Source organism: Calcarisporiella thermophila (genome assembly GCF_041956535.1).
Source record: "Calcarisporiella thermophila strain CBS 279.70 unplaced genomic scaffold VTP21scaffold_24, whole genome shotgun sequence".
NCBI classification, from domain to species: domain Eukaryota; kingdom Fungi; phylum Calcarisporiellomycota; class Calcarisporiellomycetes; order Calcarisporiellales; family Calcarisporiellaceae; genus Calcarisporiella; species Calcarisporiella thermophila.
Window position 1 is genome coordinate 424,754 of NW_027192214.1, and position 16,819 is coordinate 441,572.

At 44.1% G+C, this 16,819-nt stretch overlaps 6 protein-coding genes across 6 annotated transcripts; 3 read left to right on the top strand and 3 right to left on the bottom strand.

The window, feature by feature from the left end:
* Positions 1 to 10: 10 nt before the first annotated feature.
* VTP21DRAFT_5960 (uncharacterized protein) lies at positions 11 to 1,244 on the top strand (the record flags this gene model as incomplete). Its single annotated transcript, XM_069396538.1, has 2 exons — positions 11 to 148; positions 507 to 1,244. The coding sequence occupies 2 exons, from the start codon at positions 11 to 13 to the stop codon at positions 1,242 to 1,244; spliced, it is 876 nt and encodes a 291-aa protein (XP_069247615.1).
* A 1,163-nt stretch (positions 1,245 to 2,407) lies between these two features.
* Positions 2,408 to 2,749, top strand: VTP21DRAFT_5961 (uncharacterized protein; the record flags this gene model as incomplete). Its single annotated transcript, XM_069396539.1, has 1 exon — positions 2,408 to 2,749. One exon carries the CDS (start codon positions 2,408 to 2,410, stop codon positions 2,747 to 2,749), a length of 342 nt encoding a protein of 113 aa, XP_069247616.1.
* Positions 2,750 to 4,586: 1,837 nt separating this feature from the next.
* Positions 4,587 to 7,242, bottom strand: VTP21DRAFT_5962 (uncharacterized protein; the record flags this gene model as incomplete). Its single annotated transcript, XM_069396540.1, has 9 exons — positions 4,587 to 5,071; positions 5,144 to 5,236; positions 5,309 to 5,576; positions 5,646 to 5,918; positions 5,984 to 6,149; positions 6,237 to 6,608; positions 6,691 to 6,881; positions 6,950 to 6,969; positions 7,035 to 7,242. The coding sequence occupies 9 exons, from the start codon at positions 7,240 to 7,242 to the stop codon at positions 4,587 to 4,589; spliced, it is 2,076 nt and encodes a 691-aa protein (XP_069247617.1).
* Positions 7,243 to 7,414: 172 nt separating this feature from the next.
* Positions 7,415 to 7,687, top strand: VTP21DRAFT_5963 (uncharacterized protein; the record flags this gene model as incomplete). The annotated part of the gene is made up of 1 exon (XM_069396541.1): positions 7,415 to 7,687. One exon carries the CDS (start codon positions 7,415 to 7,417, stop codon positions 7,685 to 7,687), a length of 273 nt encoding a protein of 90 aa, XP_069247618.1.
* An 89-nt stretch (positions 7,688 to 7,776) lies between these two features.
* Positions 7,777 to 10,694, bottom strand: VTP21DRAFT_5964 (uncharacterized protein; the record flags this gene model as incomplete). Its single annotated transcript, XM_069396542.1, has 12 exons — positions 7,777 to 7,886; positions 7,960 to 7,994; positions 8,084 to 8,165; positions 8,248 to 8,455; positions 8,531 to 8,577; positions 8,659 to 9,025; positions 9,105 to 9,371; positions 9,458 to 9,541; positions 9,628 to 9,709; positions 9,780 to 10,333; positions 10,407 to 10,435; positions 10,499 to 10,694. The coding sequence occupies 12 exons, from the start codon at positions 10,692 to 10,694 to the stop codon at positions 7,777 to 7,779; spliced, it is 2,061 nt and encodes a 686-aa protein (XP_069247619.1).
* A 2,567-nt stretch (positions 10,695 to 13,261) lies between these two features.
* On the bottom strand, positions 13,262 to 16,039 carry VTP21DRAFT_5965 (uncharacterized protein; the record flags this gene model as incomplete). The annotated part of the gene is made up of 10 exons (XM_069396543.1): positions 13,262 to 13,391; positions 13,463 to 13,837; positions 13,947 to 14,344; positions 14,429 to 14,650; positions 14,712 to 14,834; positions 14,907 to 14,949; positions 15,011 to 15,349; positions 15,415 to 15,664; positions 15,739 to 15,805; positions 15,890 to 16,039. 10 exons carry the CDS (start codon positions 16,037 to 16,039, stop codon positions 13,262 to 13,264), a joined length of 2,097 nt encoding a protein of 698 aa, XP_069247620.1.
* Positions 16,040 to 16,819: the final 780 nt, after the last annotated feature.

A 16,819-nucleotide genomic window follows, 5' to 3' on the forward strand; every position in this document is an offset into this window, starting at 1 on the left:
ACAGTAAGACATGCGGCTCAAATCGTCTTCGATTCGGTGCTATGGCAAATACATCGGGACCGAATCGCCTACCATTTCGAATGCATTCGAGCATCACCCGAGACAATCATCCTCCGTGCCAAAATGGACATCGAGGAGGCCATCGGAGGTGAACTGATAAAGGCACAAAAAAGACGAGAGATAGAGTTATTCCGAAGAAGGTGGTACAGTCAGGGAGCGGTAATAGAAAGTTCGGATAGAGCAAGACTAAAACCGGAGTGACGAAGCAACCCTTCCTCTCTCCCAATCCGCTCTTTCCCTCCTCCCCTCCTCCCCTCCTCCCCTCCTCTTTACTTCATACCTTTCACCAAATACCCGATCACTATATACATCTAATTTACCCTTTATTCCCCCTTTTCTTATTTCATTGTAATCATTAAACTCTTGTAAGCTATGGAAACTAATAAAAGTCTCCGTTGATTGATAAAAAAAAAGACGTTTTTATAATAATCCTGGTCCTGCTACAGGGTATACCACAGATTGAAGGACCATGCACGTTCCCGCTGGGTAAATGTGTGCTAGCTGGCACAAAGATCAAAAACTTCCGCACAAAAATCGGGAGGCTCTCCAAGACAAGCAAAGGAGAGAATATCACTCCGGAATGGAAAGAGACCTCAAGTGATTCCATCAGTTTGGAGGTAGCTTGGATGTGCTGGAAAAAGCGGCCGAGCGAACCCAAGCATAGGACACTAAGATGGAGACTCTTGAAACACGGATTGGTGACTAACATAATCACTAGTAAGTGGACAGGAGAACCTAATATTTGCAAGCGGTGCACAACCAACGCAGTGGAAACCATTAGTCATGCTTACCTGGAATGCCCGGCCATAAATCAACTATGGCAAAGAGTAGACAATTACGTCTGCCGCATTCTTGGAGTGAGAGCTCACGAATCAACCAAGGAAGACAGACTATTTGGAACAGACTACAAAACCATGGGCTACCAACGGGAAGTAGTATCAACGGTCCATGATGCAGCAATTTGGACCATCTATCGATCAAGCTTATCGATAATAATGGATAACGCCCAACCAAGCGAAATAGCGCTCGCTGAACAACTAGGTCACGAAATGCAAAAAATCGTGAGATCCAAATGGTGGTCAGCGTCCATAAAGGATAAGAAAGAAGATTTCCAAGAGCTTTGGTGTAAGGGAAATTGGATACAAGTCCAAGGAGACGAAATATCCTTCAACCAAAACACTTAGCTCCAATACGACCTTGCCAAATACCCTACCACCCGCATTCCAATTTTTCCTTTTTTTTTTGTTTGTTTATATTCTTTTTCTCTCTTATATAATACCGTTCTTGAAAAAGAGGATGGTATTCACACGCTCTACCATTACGCACATGTATTCCTTGTTTCGGAGAACTGCCAAGTCCTTTCACTTAACTTGTATAGGAGACTTTTCAATAAAGATCCTTAAATCCCAAAAAAAAATTTTTTTAATAATTCTAAGAGCTTTGGTGTAAGGGAAGCTGGGTACAAGTCCAAGGAGACAAATATCTTTCATCCAATCCACTTAGCTCCATTACGACTATACCGAATACCCAACCACCCGTATTCTAATTTCCTTTTTTTTTCTCTTCCCTCACTCGTATACCACTTTCCTTGAAAAATAGGAAAGTTAGGCACCTCTCTACCATTTCTTACATGTGTTTCTTGTTTTCTGATGTCTATCAATTTCCTTTATTAAGCACGAAAATGGATACTTTTTAATAAAGATCCTCCTAACAAAAAAATCTAATCGATCGTCAAGTACCAATTGCTATCTTCATTATGCATCTCATTATCTTTATGCATCAGTTACCTTTTCGTTATCTTTTTTATGCGACGATCTCTTTACGCAACCATCATATAATATATGCTGGTTGCATAAAGATAGATATTATCTATTCAGATATATTTTTATCTAAACCTTTTTCTTGCTATATAAGAACAAAGTACAAAAAAAAATAAAGAAAACGAGGTATTTGGCGACCCCAGCACTATTCTTGTGACGAAAGTAATTTCCGACTTTCGGACTCTTATATAGAAAAATAATAATAAAATAAAAGAGAAAAATAAGAGGATCAGAAAAAAAATAGCTGAACTATTTAAAGAATTACAAGAAAAACAACAAAGGGATATGTCATTTACAAACAAACAAGTAATAAATGGATGCATATAATTAAGTTTCAAATTAAAATCGAAAATTCTTCACATCTTTCAATTTCCATGTAATAGTGTAAATTGAGAAGAATATGGTTGAAATTTTGACGGTTATTTTCGACGCGTTTTTTGAATATTATACTTTTTTTTTAGTTGGTTTACAACAACCTCATTGACACAAAACTAACAGCAAACATACTAGGAAATGAAAATAACAAAATGCAGATTATCAAATTAGCCATCAGCATCATGATTATTTGCGCGGTTCAGCAGTTGGCCTTGGCTAGTATTATCCCTAGTGTTGAGGTTGAAAAGATACAAGGACCAGCTCTCGAGAAGCGCCAAGATATCATCGGCGGTATCGCTGGTGCCGGTAGTCCCACCGAAGGCCTCCAATCCGTCCCCGGTGTGGCCACCCTCGGTACCATTGGCTCCGCCGTCCCCGAACCCCCCACTATCCAAGATGTCCAAAATCTTGCTTCTGCTATCGAAATTGCCACAGGTGGTACTGACGCACTCCCCTCAGGTTCCATTGAAGTCAACCTCCGTGAAGTCATTTAAGCAGTATACTCTGAAATTTATCATGTCTACTTACAGTTGTTTTTGGCAACTACTTCATATATATTAACATACAATTAATATTGGCCGATTCATGTTTACAACATAATCTATACTTTGCCCTTCATTTCTATTCATATCTGATCATTCTTTTCATAAAGTTCACTGCAAAAGTTTCTTGAAAAAAAATCTATTTTGAATATTAATACAGACTATTTGGAACAGGCTACAAAACCATGGGCTAACAACGGGACATAGTGTCAACGGTCCATGATCCAGCAGTCTGGATCATCTATCGATAATCATGGACAACGTCCAACTAAGCGAAATGGCACTCCCTGAACAACTGGGATATGAGTTGCAATAAAAAAAGAGAGGTACAAATAATGGTGCGCGTCCATAAAGGATAAAAAAGAAAATTTCCAAGAGCTTTGGTGTAAAGCAAGTTGGAAACAAGTCTAAGGAGACAAATATCCTTCATTCAGAAAAGTTAACTCCAAGACGACTTTGCCGAATACCCTACCACCTGTGCCTGCTTCCTCCCTGGATTTAGCGTCCTAACATCTCCACCCCTTATATACATTACATATTTTTTTTTGTTTTTGCTTCTCCTCGTATTTCTACTCTCCTCTATCCTTGAAAAATAAAAAGGGTATACACAATCTGTACACCCCCCAATTCTTGCATGAATTTCTTGTTTTCTGATGTTAAGGCATCCTTTCTTAAGAAAGGAAAAGAATACTTTTTAATAAAGATTTTCCTATCCAAAAATTTTTCGAGTATTGGGTTGATAAGCCCTGTATAAATATCCAATTAGTATGAGAAACTCTTTGGATTCCATGAGGAGACACAATGAAAAGATCGACAAGTCTCCATACTACTACACGACATCATGGTATGGAGTATACATAAGATAAGGATAGCAACTGTCATGGGCAACTAAGAACATGATAATATCGCATTCAATTGTATCTTTTTATCAGATATTCTCATGGCAATCAAAGGACAATAGGTATAGGCACAGAAGGAAAAAGATGAAGAAAGATTCAAGCAGGAATGGGGAAAGAACTCGTTAATCTAGATTGATGATAGCCAAGAGGTAGCCTTCGGTTTCGAAAAAGCAAAAAACACTTAATCCGACCCTTCTGAGTACCGAACTCTTTAAGCTCTATCTCTTGTTATCTTGTACTTAATAATTTTGTTCGGAAGCCTCTCTCATATATATAATATATTTTAAACTAAACCACAGGACGCAAGTTCTCGTGTTCTTTAATGGAAAAATAAATTTTTAGATACTGGCGACTTTGCCGTAGTAGTCTAGCCTGTCCCTTAATTACACAATATTTTTTCCATTCAATAACGTAAAAAAAAAAAATCCAACTTTAAAGTATAATGATAGTATTAACGAGTATAAATAGAAATTGCGTAATTAGATAGACAATGTCTCAACTATTTCCAATTTAACGGGTATCCTTGTAGTAATTTTGGTCTATTGTTCGGTAAATGATGTCTTTAGGATGAAGTGTGGCTAAAAACGAATTTTGCAAAATCGCATACTTTGCGATTTTTACCAACGTATCTTTATTCTATTACAGACAAGGTTAATAGAGAAAAGGGAGAAGAATGCTTGCAAGGGGTACATATGCAATTGGGTTAATAGGTTTCACAAGGATACTCTTTACATATTAGACATAAATGCAATAAAACCACAGATGGATAGGGGAAGGCACATAGAGATGGGGGAGACAAAAGAAGGGGGATTATCAGGTCATATATAGCCGATTAAGGTTTTGTTTGTCAAAGCAACCAATTCGAGAAAGCCTTGCGAATACCAACTTCATTAACAATCCCATTGGCCTTGCTCGTCGAAAGGACAGCCTACGCCGACCACGTTCTTTGGTACGGCGCCAAGTTCAAAGACCGCCTTCAATACCCCAGAGACACCCACCCCGGCAATAAGCCCCGCCGACACCGAGTACATCAAGGAGTCCCAAGAGGCGAAATTCATACGCCGCCATGTGTAAGAGATGGTCCAGCCAATGGCCATGGCCAGGGGAATTTCAGGCCCCTTATTGACACACGCAATCCCGACCGCGTTGAGATTTGGCATGTAGGGGCGGAAACGCTCGGGGACCACGCGGCCTTTGATGATGGTATACACCACGGCAAGCACAGCGGCGACAATGGCTGTGATGACGCTGGAACGTGGAATGTTTGCATTCTTCGTGAGGAGCTCGGTGACAGAGGCCCAGACGTTGGCGGCGACGAGACCAAACGGGCAACTCTTGTCGACTTGGTCGATGGGCGCCGTGATACAAGGATAGGCTAAGTAGACGGAGGCCATTCATTAATTTTTTTTCACCCATCACCGCGAGTGCACCGAGAGGGGATGCTTACCTGAGGCGTACAAGTAAAATAGCCCAACCGCGGAAGCAATGGCAAACACGGAGCCGATAATTTGGGCATAGAACTGCGAACGAGGGCTAGCATCTATGTACGGAGTTCAAGAGGCGAAGGTGAGTAGAGACGAACATTTGCGTGTGGGTTCATCCTTAATCCTACCTAGAAGATGGCCCGTCTTCAAGTCGCCCACCATGTCCACACTCTGGGCGGCTGCACTGGAGGCAATGTTGGCAGCCATCAAATTCGACATTTGGGATATTTGGATGGTGGGATGGGGAATGGCTGCAAACACAAGCTGAGTCACTTTACCGATGGAGCCAATCGGATTGATATCGGTCTCTCCCGATGATTGAAGGCCGACGAACGAGAGGAAGAAAGCCACGACAATGGCAAGGAGCGAGAGATACACCTCCATCCCAAAGAACACCTGTTAGGATAAATACGTATTAGTGTTGCGCACGACCTACTTTGAAGTTTCGCGTGTCTCCACACTTACGCCCATGATAACGCAGGTCATTATGATACTACAAATCAAACCACCGACCCACCACAGCGTTGGCACCTGCTCGTGAGGCAAGATGGGATCGTCCGGGTCTTGCTCCCTCGCGGTGACGCGATTATTACGTTTGACGATCCGAGACAGGTTGCCATAGATTTCCAAGGCGCCGAGTCTTATCGCACGCCAGAGAACTTTGTAGTGGAGGAAGAGCTCAGTGAAGGAGCTGAACACCATGAGCGCGATACCTGGCCAGAGGAACCACGATTGGGTCTGGAATGATTTACCATCCATGTTAACAAAAAAGTCAAACAAGCAAAAAAGCGCTTCATGATTACCGTTGGGAAAGCCTTAAATCCATATGCCCCGCCAACGACGCCATCGCGCAACATCAGTGGACCTGCAATAGCATATACAAGCACGGTTCCAAGGAAGAAACTCCATACAGTGCTGCCTGGAGTCATCAGGCCTGCTCCGAGAAAGGCGAAATCCCAGGAGAAGAACCTGAGTTCACGAATTAGGAAGAGGATAGCATATATGGTATTAGGAGAGAGAAAAAGATAAGGGGAGTAGGGAGGTTTCAATTTTTACCAGAGCCAAAGTGTGTCGAACTCCATTAGATTCCGGCTGCCAACCGCATGGCCGATATGGTACAGGATTCGGGGGGATTCAAAGAGCCCTGGAATCCAGTATGCGATCAAAGACCACCCGAAGGAGATTGCAAACCATAGGCCGAGATATTGGGCCTTTTTCACGGCTTCCTTCTCTCCGGTCGTCGATGCATGAAGGGATTTGATGGTCATGGCCGCCGCACGTGGCGTAGGAAATACAAGATCCTGGTTTATGACGAAATGCTTACGCAGTGGTACTGCGAAGAAGAGACCATAGAAAGCGGCCGAAATCGTCCAGAGGGTAAGGGATGTCATGTCATTGCGAACATTGGTAAGGAGACCGAGCTTGTACCTAGAGAAATATTAGAGATCCGAATAAACAAAAAAAAAGGTCATGCTAAGATCAAAAGGGGTTAAGCAAGAGGATAATTTACATTGCAGGAATAGCAGAGACAAAGCCAGCGCTCAACCCGCCTGCCGCGGTGGCTGCGGTTTGAGCAGAGCAGTTTTCACGAGGTCCAAATGAGCCGCCGCCAAATGCAACCGGGAGGACGCGCGACATTGGTTTAATGATGGCAAATGAAAAGATAGCGCCGAACAGACTTGCACCGAAAGACCATCCGACCTATCGGTGGATATTTTATTAGTCTGGAGAGGGGAGGGCATTCAGCCATATGCGCTTAAGATCCTTACCTTCAATCCCAAGTACATGTCTACAAAAATGGAGAAGAGGATGAGTATGCAAACATTGGATGCAACAGAGGAGATGGGCACGTACTTGAAGCGGCAATGATGGTTCCGAGCAGGGAACCGATAATGGCCGAGCGCCAGGTGAATTGCCAGGTCTCGACAAATTCCTCCATGGAGGATCTCTCATGCTTCTCCTCCATGGCCGGATCATCCTTATAGTCATCGACGATATGCGTGGTGGGGGAGAGCAGGCCGTCGCGGCCGCTGGAGTGCTGCAGTTCTTCCTTTTCAGACATGGGCGGGGGAGGGCAGGAATTAGAGGGGGCGAAGGGGCATGGAAAGGAGGGGCGGTGCTACCGGAAAAGCAAGCGGAGGGTTATAAGGGGAAGCGCAAATCGCCGAGTGATACAAGACCTGGTATAAGGAGCAACAGGTGGAATTTTGTCCAGACTCACGAGGAATGGAGCCATGCGGTGGTGTTTAAAGCCGATCGGCCAATTGCGGCATGCAGCCAATCAGGCGCGCCCGCTGCGATTACAAGAGCTGTCAAAAGAAAGGCGGGCCACAGGGCTGCAAGCATGGATTCCTTTGCCCCACACCCGCTCCGCCCTCCACCTGAAACCCTTATGCTCCCACGGCCTGCGGATTCTCAATGCCTCCCACGGCCTTCTGAGAACCGCCGCCTCCAGGTTTGAGTCAGCAGAGCAAGCGTCGATCAGAAAATCGCAAGTTTTATTATAGCTATGATACCTATTAGCGTTACAGGAAGAAGATAACAATAGGGCGGCGGGGCTTTCGGCCGCGCCGAGCCCGTCACGTGCACCCGCTCTCTAGCAGCTCCACTCTCCGTGCTCGTCCAAAAGGCATCCGACGCCCACCGTCGCAGGCTGTACGTTGCCGATTTGGAACAAGGCCTTAATCACGGCGCTGATACCGACCCCTACAAGATGCATAAGGGATTAGAAAGGGGGATCAAATGGGAACTTGGGAAGAATGAATCGGGCGAATAGAACCTCCGAGTGATCCTGCAGCTACCGAGTACATATAGCTGGAGCCGAGCAAAGAAGAAAGGGGAGTGGGAGAAGCGAAGATTAGAATACCGGAGAAATGCGGCGCCATATCACTTCGTTTGCTTACTTTTCCCAGGCGGTTTGATCGATACGCTTCCAGTAGTACCCGGTCACCCACCCAATGACCATCGACATGGGAACCTCGGGCCCTGTTAGAATGCAAAGATAATGGATCAAATGCTAAGTGAAGGGATCTTCCACCGAATCTAGAGAGGAGAGGGCTCGTTTTACCGAATTGGATGAACCCCATCGCAAATGCGTTGAGGTTGGGAAGATAAGGATGGTACTGCTTGGGGATGAATTTGGCCTTGACAATGGTGAAGATGACTGCAATAACGCCCAAGACAACCGTCGTGATAATGGATTCCCTAGGGATGTCGACGGAACTGGTGAGGACTTCGGCAATACGGGCCCATACGTTGACGGCGACAAGGCCGAACTATGTGCAAGAGCCAATATTAGTACTCCATCCAACAACGAGGGACGCGCCACATTGAAAAGTGCGTCGCTTTACCGGGCATTTCATGTCGTTATTCAGTGGCGCTGTGACACAGGGATAGGCTAAAAATGGCCATCACCAAGTTAGAAAGGAAGCATGGGATTGGGATCGAGAGTAGGCAAAGGCTAAGCGCAAATATTTACCGGTTGCGTATAAATAGAAGAGGCCTATAGCGACGGGGATGGCGAAAATAGAGCCAACGATCTGCGCGTAAAATTGCGACCTAGGCGAAGCGCCGACAAGTTGACCTGTCTTCAAGTCACCGACCATGTCTACACTCTGTGCCGCAGCACTAGATGTAATATTGCCTGCGGCTAGGTTGATGAGTTGGGCTTGCGCTACAGTAGGGAATGAAGTAGTAAAGGCCGCAAACACCAGCTGGGTCACCTTGGAAACGGGCCCGATAGGATTGATGTCGGTTTCACCCGAGGCTTGGAGGCCGACGAAAGAGAAGAAGAAGGCTAGAAGCACGGCCAGGAGCGAGAGATACACCTGCATTCCATAGAACACCTATTCTCGAGCAGATTAGTTTCCCACCTTTCAATCAACTTATCCTCATACACTCCCCTTCACATCCTATAACACTTACCCCCATAATCACACAGGTGAAGACAACACTGGCAAGAGTGCCTCCAACCCACCACAACGTCTTCACTTGCTCATGAGGTAGTACTGGATCGTCGACGTCGACACCGGTCTCGATCGGGGCGCGCCTCGCTAACCGACGGAAAACGTTGGCCAAATCAATGATTCCCAGTCTCGTGGCACGCCACAAAACATCGTAGTGGATAAAGAGTTCCGTGAACGAACTGAATACCAGCAGAGAAATTCCCGGCCAAAGGAACCAGGATTGAGCCTGTGTTCAAGCATGGAGAAGGGTTAAGCATGACATGACATGGTGGGAAGGGGGTTCCAAAACAAAAATCAGTCCAAACACATTACCGTTGGCTTCGGCTTGAATCCGCTAGGGGAAATGATGCTTCCATCCCGCCACATCAGGGGTCCCGCAATTCCATAGGCTATAATCTAGACATCGCGCCACAGTTGAAATAAAAGAGCCACGCTGGTGGGTAAGGGTCTAATCACAAAAAAAGGAAGCCTGATTCGCATACCTGGCCGACCATATAACTGAAGCAGGTCGCACCCGGTGACATGAGCCCTGCCCCGAAGAAGGTAAAATCCCACGAAAAGAACCTAATATAGATATCAATATCCCGGGTGAAAAAAAAAAAGATTAAATGAGCACTCGAAGCTCAAGCCATACCAATTCCATCTTGAATCCATTTCCATCAAATTAACACTTCCCGCTGCCCGCCCTATGTGGTAGAGAATACGAGGCGATTCGAAAATACCAGGAATCCAGTAGGCGATCAAAGTCCATATGAATGAAATGCCGAACCAAAGGATCATGTAATAGGCCTTTTTCATCGCGGTCTTCTCTCCCGTGGCCGTCGCGTGAAGGGATTTGATGGTCATGGCGGCCGCTCGCGGGGTGGGGAAAACCAAATCTTGGATGACTACGAAGTGTTTACGCAGAGGAACCGCAAAAAAAAGCCCATAAAAGGCCGCCGCAATTGTCCACAGCGTCAGATTTCCCACGTCCTGATGAATATCCTTCAAGACACCGAGCTTGTACATGGCAGGAATGGCGGACACAAAGCCTACCGCCAATCCTCCCGCAGCCGTCGCCGCGGATTGCGCCGTACAGTTTTCTTTCGGGCCAAAGGGTCCACCGCCAAGATAGGTGGGAAGGTAGCTCGACATCGCCTTGATAATAGCAAACCCGAAGATAGCTCCCCAAAGTTGCGCCCCGAAAAGCTACTCGACCCCCCACCCCCCCATATAGAAATGGTTAACGATTCTTCTTGGATATTTTTGAGAAGCTATTTACCCATCCAATTTTCAGACCCAGATACATGTCTTGAAGCAAAAGAGCGAGGTCAGACTTCTATATGCATGCTACAGAATAGATGCCAATATTACTTGATGCGGCGATAACACATCCGAGAAGCGAACCGACGATGGCTGAACGCCAGGTGAATTGATATATTTCGACAAACTCCTCTACGGGGGCCTTTTCATCTCCGTGAGTGGTCTCTTCTTTCTCATCGAAATGTTTCTCTTGCTCCTCCTCTTTCTGCTCTGCGGTGTAAGCCCTTGAATCGTCTTTACTCTCCATATCTTTGACGGCTATGATTATTGGTTTGGAACGTTTGATTCCTCCCTGTAATATGACGAAAACGTTTCAATAAATATGAAATATTAGATATTAGAAAAGCATTAAAGTAAAATAAAATGGTGCGAAGGGCGATGGAGGATTTTAAACACAAAGAAAAAAAAACAGCGGGCAGGAGGGCCAAATGCATTTATAACTATACTCAGTATTCTAGAGTGATTCACTATTTTCTATCGTTTTTCATGCAGCTATAAATCTCCAAATGGAGCACCATAAGTCGGTGGTAGGTGGGACTAACTCAAACCAAAAGAAAGTTGGTGGCCTCCTCATGATCTTTGAAATCATCCTATTAATCCTCACGGAAGTAGTTTTTTTAGTTTGATAGATATACCGCTCTGCTGCAGATATAACCTACGGCAGGCATGTAGAGAGCTTGATAGTCTGCCGATACTGGAGATTGAATCCTTCCTTATCGGCACAGCCATCGCTTCGGCACCCCTTAATTGACTCTCTGGTGAACGGCTTCTCCTCTCTGTTGCGAATTGGCTTTAGTTTAAGTTGCTTGGTTCCCATTCGTTGTCATGGCATTTTGTCGCCTTCCTTTTACTAGAATATCGTCTACCCAAGGCCACTAGGTTTCAGCCAGGTTGGGTGTTGAATCGGGAGCCACCCCATTAAGGTTGAACTTGAAGTGGAGCAATTTGTCGAGATCCTAAGTTAGCTTTCGGGATTTCCGCAAGTCCTCAGCGACCTTCTATTCCTAATGCGTGGTTTCTCACCCATCCTTCAGATATTTGCCGCGATGGAATTGGCTTGTCGTTTACTAAGAACGACTTTAATGAAAATCATGCTCAACCGCCATCCTCTTATAGAGAAGACTTCCTAGTACAAGAAAGCACAATGGCCCTTATGTGGTAATTGTCAAAAAAAGGCAAAACACCCATTCACCAGTGCATATGACCACGAGGCACTCCTCAGGCCCACTCGGGAAACGACTTGGAGGTTCTCAGATGCGAGGCTCTCCTCCCCTTCGAGAAGCCAATGGCATCTGTCTAGAGAGTCTCGATATTGCCCGTTCATTTCTACATAGCATCTTATCGATAAGCTCCTGGAATGGCGATAACTCAAGACGATCGCCATTGACAACTTTCGGCCACCCTAATATCCGTTCTTATCTATCTTGATTTCACTTAGACAAATTACAGACAATGTGAACTATCGGACATTCTTGCATGATACCATCGATGATTGAAACACCCATTTTGCTGATGCTCCGGGAAGATTCAATCAACTCTTCTTTACTTTCGGTAGCGTACGAAAATAATTTATTCTTCAGCACGGCAATTTCTTGTACACATTTTCAAACAACCATTTACAACTCTACCATGTCATTTGCGAGCCGCGAAGAATTTTGGATGAAGCGAACATGTCAAACGAAGCCTTGTCCACGCAATGTTATCACTAAGAGTAATACATCTATGCTAAAATCTGTCATTTTAAACCCATTCTCTGCATAATATTTTGCTAGCGATCAATCCGACATGGGTGAGGGTTGAGACTATTTATTGTATATTAGTACCATTTGCTCAAAGGAAATGGGCTAGGCAGATGCACATAAAACAGCCTCCAATTGGGTAACTGAAAGCAATTTCCATAAGAAAAAACTCGTCAGAATCATCTATAACAAATGTATATTCCAAATGCAAATGTGATCAAGAAAATAGCCTCCAATTTTCCCTCATCGTAAATCATACTATCGCAAAGAGCTAACGAAAATCTTTAAATAAGGAACCAAAGCAACGATATAAAGGGCAAATAATGTCACATGATGCACTGCTAACTGCCAAAATGAAGAGTGAGCAAAAATAAGCAGCGTACAAGGATGGTTGAGAAGGGGAATAGTGAATGACTCGGAGTTAAGTCAAAATAAAATCACGTGACCCGGCATTCAACAATTAAATCTTAATAGTAATTAAATTTAGAGCTTGAGATACTATCCTCTCAGTCAGTTATAAAATTATTGTGGCAGTGTGTGAAAATGTTGTGTGTTATTTTTCTCCATTCATTGTTAACTCTCACCATTGGAGTTGGAGTGTTTTAGCAATTATGCCTAAATACCGTGGAAAAAAGTTTGCATTTCCTTTCCTTCTAGTCATCTTTCTTGACACAAGCCTCTTGCATTAATAATTAGTTTTATTTTATTAGGTTGAATCAGGTTCCTACTGACTAGAGTATGTTAAAAGATGGAAGCTTTCAGTTTCACCTTTCTTGTTTTAGAATATCAAAATATAAGATTCTTAACCCTTCCAGGTAGAGTGAAAAACTGTTAACAAGACATTAGCTGATGTGGCAAGTGTCGTCTTTCCTTTAGCGGCGTGATATCCCGAAGCCGCGAAGTGGAAGCTTCCAAACTAGTTCTTTGTTTATTGGCAAAAGTAGTATTATTACACGGTATAAATAGCCTAAATTAAATAAATATATAAATATATAAATATATAAAGAAAGTAAGAAGGAAAAGAAAAGAGAATTATTTATTAACTAGATTTCTTAATAATTTATATCGGTTGGGTCTAGCACGCATATACATCACCATCGGGGTAGCAGCCGACCACTACGGCTTGACCCTTCACATTGGCCAACGTGAAGATAGCCATGAAGAGGGAATAAATTCCATTGACACCGATCATTCCACCCGCGACACTGGTGATAGGTTAGAAAGATAAACTGGTAAGTAGTCTACATCTAAGTGAAAATACTCCAAGGTCACCTACCTGTACATGTATTTTTCCCACGAATCCTTATGAACCCGGCGCCATATCTTGGTGGCAGTCCATCCGATCACCATGGCAAGAGGAATCTCGAGTGATGGTTGCGTAAAACCAATACCAATCGCGTTCAAATTCGGCATATATTGCTTATATTTCTCCGGGACGAACTTGTGTTTTACAACGGTGTATACCACGGAGAACACACAGCAGAAGATGGTAAAGTTGACGGAGGCTTGTGGAATAGTCACGGAATTCGTGGTCAAAAGTTTGGTAACGCTGGACCAGGTCAAAACGGCGACCAGGGTAAACTTGTCTTTACACTCTTCGGAAAGGGCCGAGCCCTCTTTAGCGAGGATACAGGGGTAGGCACTTGCATATCTAGAAAGTGTGAAACGAAAGCAATCGAGCAAGTAAGAGAGACAAAGTGTTTAGAATATATTCCATTGATTTGGGGGGAATCGTCTTCTCTTGAATCAGATATACATACAGATAGAACAATCCTAGAGCCGCCGCAACTGCAATAACTGACCCCACTATTTGCGCCAAGAACTGGGAACGAGGGGATGCTCCGAGCAAATGGCCGGTCTTTAGGTCGGAGACCATGTCAACACTCTGTGCTGCGGCACTGCTTGATATGTTTCCAGCAATAAGGTTGATCATCTGGGAGGCCTCCGCGGTTGGATGAGGGATGGGGGAAAACACTAGCTGCGACACTTTGCCAATAGAGCCGAGAGGGTTGATGTCTGTTTCACCAGACGCCTGAAGACCCACAAAAGAGAGGAAGAAGGACAGCACGATGGCAAGAAGAGTAAGGTACACCTGGACTCCGTAGAACACTCCAAGGATAGCACATGTGAAGATGATGGATGCCAACAGACCACTGGTCTGTGTGGTATCAGGAAGAAAATCGTTAAACAACTCTGCCTTCCTTCATAAGAACCGAGTAATAATATGGATGGCTATACTTACCCACCATAAAGTTGGTACCTGTTCGTGTGGGAGTGCCGGGTCGTTTGGATCCTGTTCTTTCTCAATAGCTCGGTTTCTCTTTGTCAGAGAACGTACAGTGTTGGTGAATTCTTTGAAAAAGAGCTTGATTCCACGCCAAAGCACCTCGTAATGGACGAAGAGCTCGGCAAACGAGGTGAACACCATGAGAGCAATACCTGGCCAAAGGAACCACGTTTGTGCCTATTGTTTTCTTTGATTAGATTGACACTTACTTTTATACCATCAACGATGAAACTTTTACCGTTGGTCCAGATTTGAAACCCATGGGGTCTATAATTATACCATCGCGCCACATAAGTGGCCCTGCAAGCCCTACCGTCATGACGGTCCCAAATAAAAAGGACAAAGAGGTAGATCCTGGTGTCTTTGGAGATGGAGAGATGTAAAGAAGCATTAGCCTGGATTGAAAAGTGATTTCATTCTATGGAATACTTACCATCAGACCAGTACCGAAAAATGAGAAATCCCAAGTAAACGACCTAGATGAAATGAGGTTGAGCATAGTGCAATCAGGGGACTATTCCAACAAGTACAACTGACCATGACCACAAGGTATCAGCCTCCATCAGCTCCTTACTCCCCGTAGCATGGCCTATCCAATAGAGGATATGTGGTGTACCAAAAAGGCCTGGAACCCAGTATCCTATGAGTTGCCAAACGAAACAAATGACGAAGCTGATCAATAGGATAAGGGCTGAACGCATGCCTTCTTTTTCACCGGCAGCAGAGCTGTGGAGGGATTTGATGGTAACGGCTGCAGCACGCGGAGTGGGGAACACTAGGTCCTGAGTAATGACGAAATGCTTGCGAAGAGGAATAGCAAAAAAGAGCCCGTAGAAGGCGGCAGCGATGGTCCAAAGTGTAATATGAACCATATCTCTTCAAGAAATAAACATTTTTAGTTAATTTTTTTCGGCCTCCAATTCCACCCGTGGCGATCTTACCTGTTTAAGTTCTCTACTTGGAGGAGCCCTAGTCTATACATCGCGGGGATAGCGGAAACAAATCCAGCACTTAGACCTCCCGCAGCAGAGGCTGCAGATTGCGCCGTACAGTTCTCTTTAGGTCCAAAATAACCCCCTCCAAGATACGTGGGCAGCATACGGGACATGGGTTTGAGTATAGCGAAGGAAAGGACGGCGCCAAAGAGGCCAGATCCAACTCCCCATCCTGTCCGAAGCCCCATATACATATCTATTACGGGCAGAATGAAGTGTAACCTAAGCCTTCTCATTCAAAGTTCAAATTAGGAGAATCAAAAATCTTACTCGCTGCAGCAATAATGCATCCTAGAAAAGATCCGACAAAGCAGGCGCGCCAAGAAAACTGCCATATCTGAAGCATCCCCATCCATTGAGAAGTGGAACCAACGTTACATGGATTGGAAACATGCTGTTATCTGCTTTTCAAATCCTTTACCTCAACCAGTTCATCTAGGACGCCCTCTTCATCATAATCGATTTTTGTATGATTATTGGCTGCATCTTGGGCCGCTTTTTCGTTCATTGCTGCGGCATACCTTGCGTTATCATTTGGATTTTCTTGATATTCCACCTTGCTTTCGTTCATCGTGACCTAGAAGTCTGCCCAATGAACCAAGAAACAACAAATTAAACAAAAAAGAAAAGATTTGGATATCGTGACAAAAATTTAGGAGGGTGAGAAAATGTTCTTTATATATCAGGAAAAATAAGCTTTTGTAGACTATTACTCCATTGTGCTTGGAACGTCACAGATGTTGCCAACCATAACTCGTAATTCCTATCATCCACTTTTTTCCGGCAAAATATAAAGAGTCTGAAGGTACAAGCTCATCGCTTGATCCAAATGCACAGATTCCTCTTGAAATGCTTAATTGGCCGAAAGGGTTTCCAAAGAAGAATGCCTATATATATTGAGCAATTCATTTCTCCTATACCCATTCATTCTATGAATGGATTTTACAGACAATTAGAATATAGCATCCTATACTATCCTCGACAATTGCTTTACTCAAAATCTAAATATTGCGACATAAAGTTTAGTGAAACCACTTTTTTGGGCTGCAAATTATAAGACCGAACGTTATCGTACGCTTAGACTTAGGTCAGATGACGAAATTAGGGAGCGTCTTGGCAATTTATTAATTAGGAATTTCCTATCACTTTATTTAGTCTATATTAGATAGAGGCAATACAATAAGGGGGTCAAGGTAAAATTGAATAAGACAAAATAATCTGCTCACACTAAGGCAAACACCATTTAGCAATGCCTCGGTTTCGTCGTATCATCCACATCACAATGCTTCAACTAAGTTACCTTGTTAGAATTTTCTGTATTTATCACCCAGAATCCTGGCCTATTCTAATT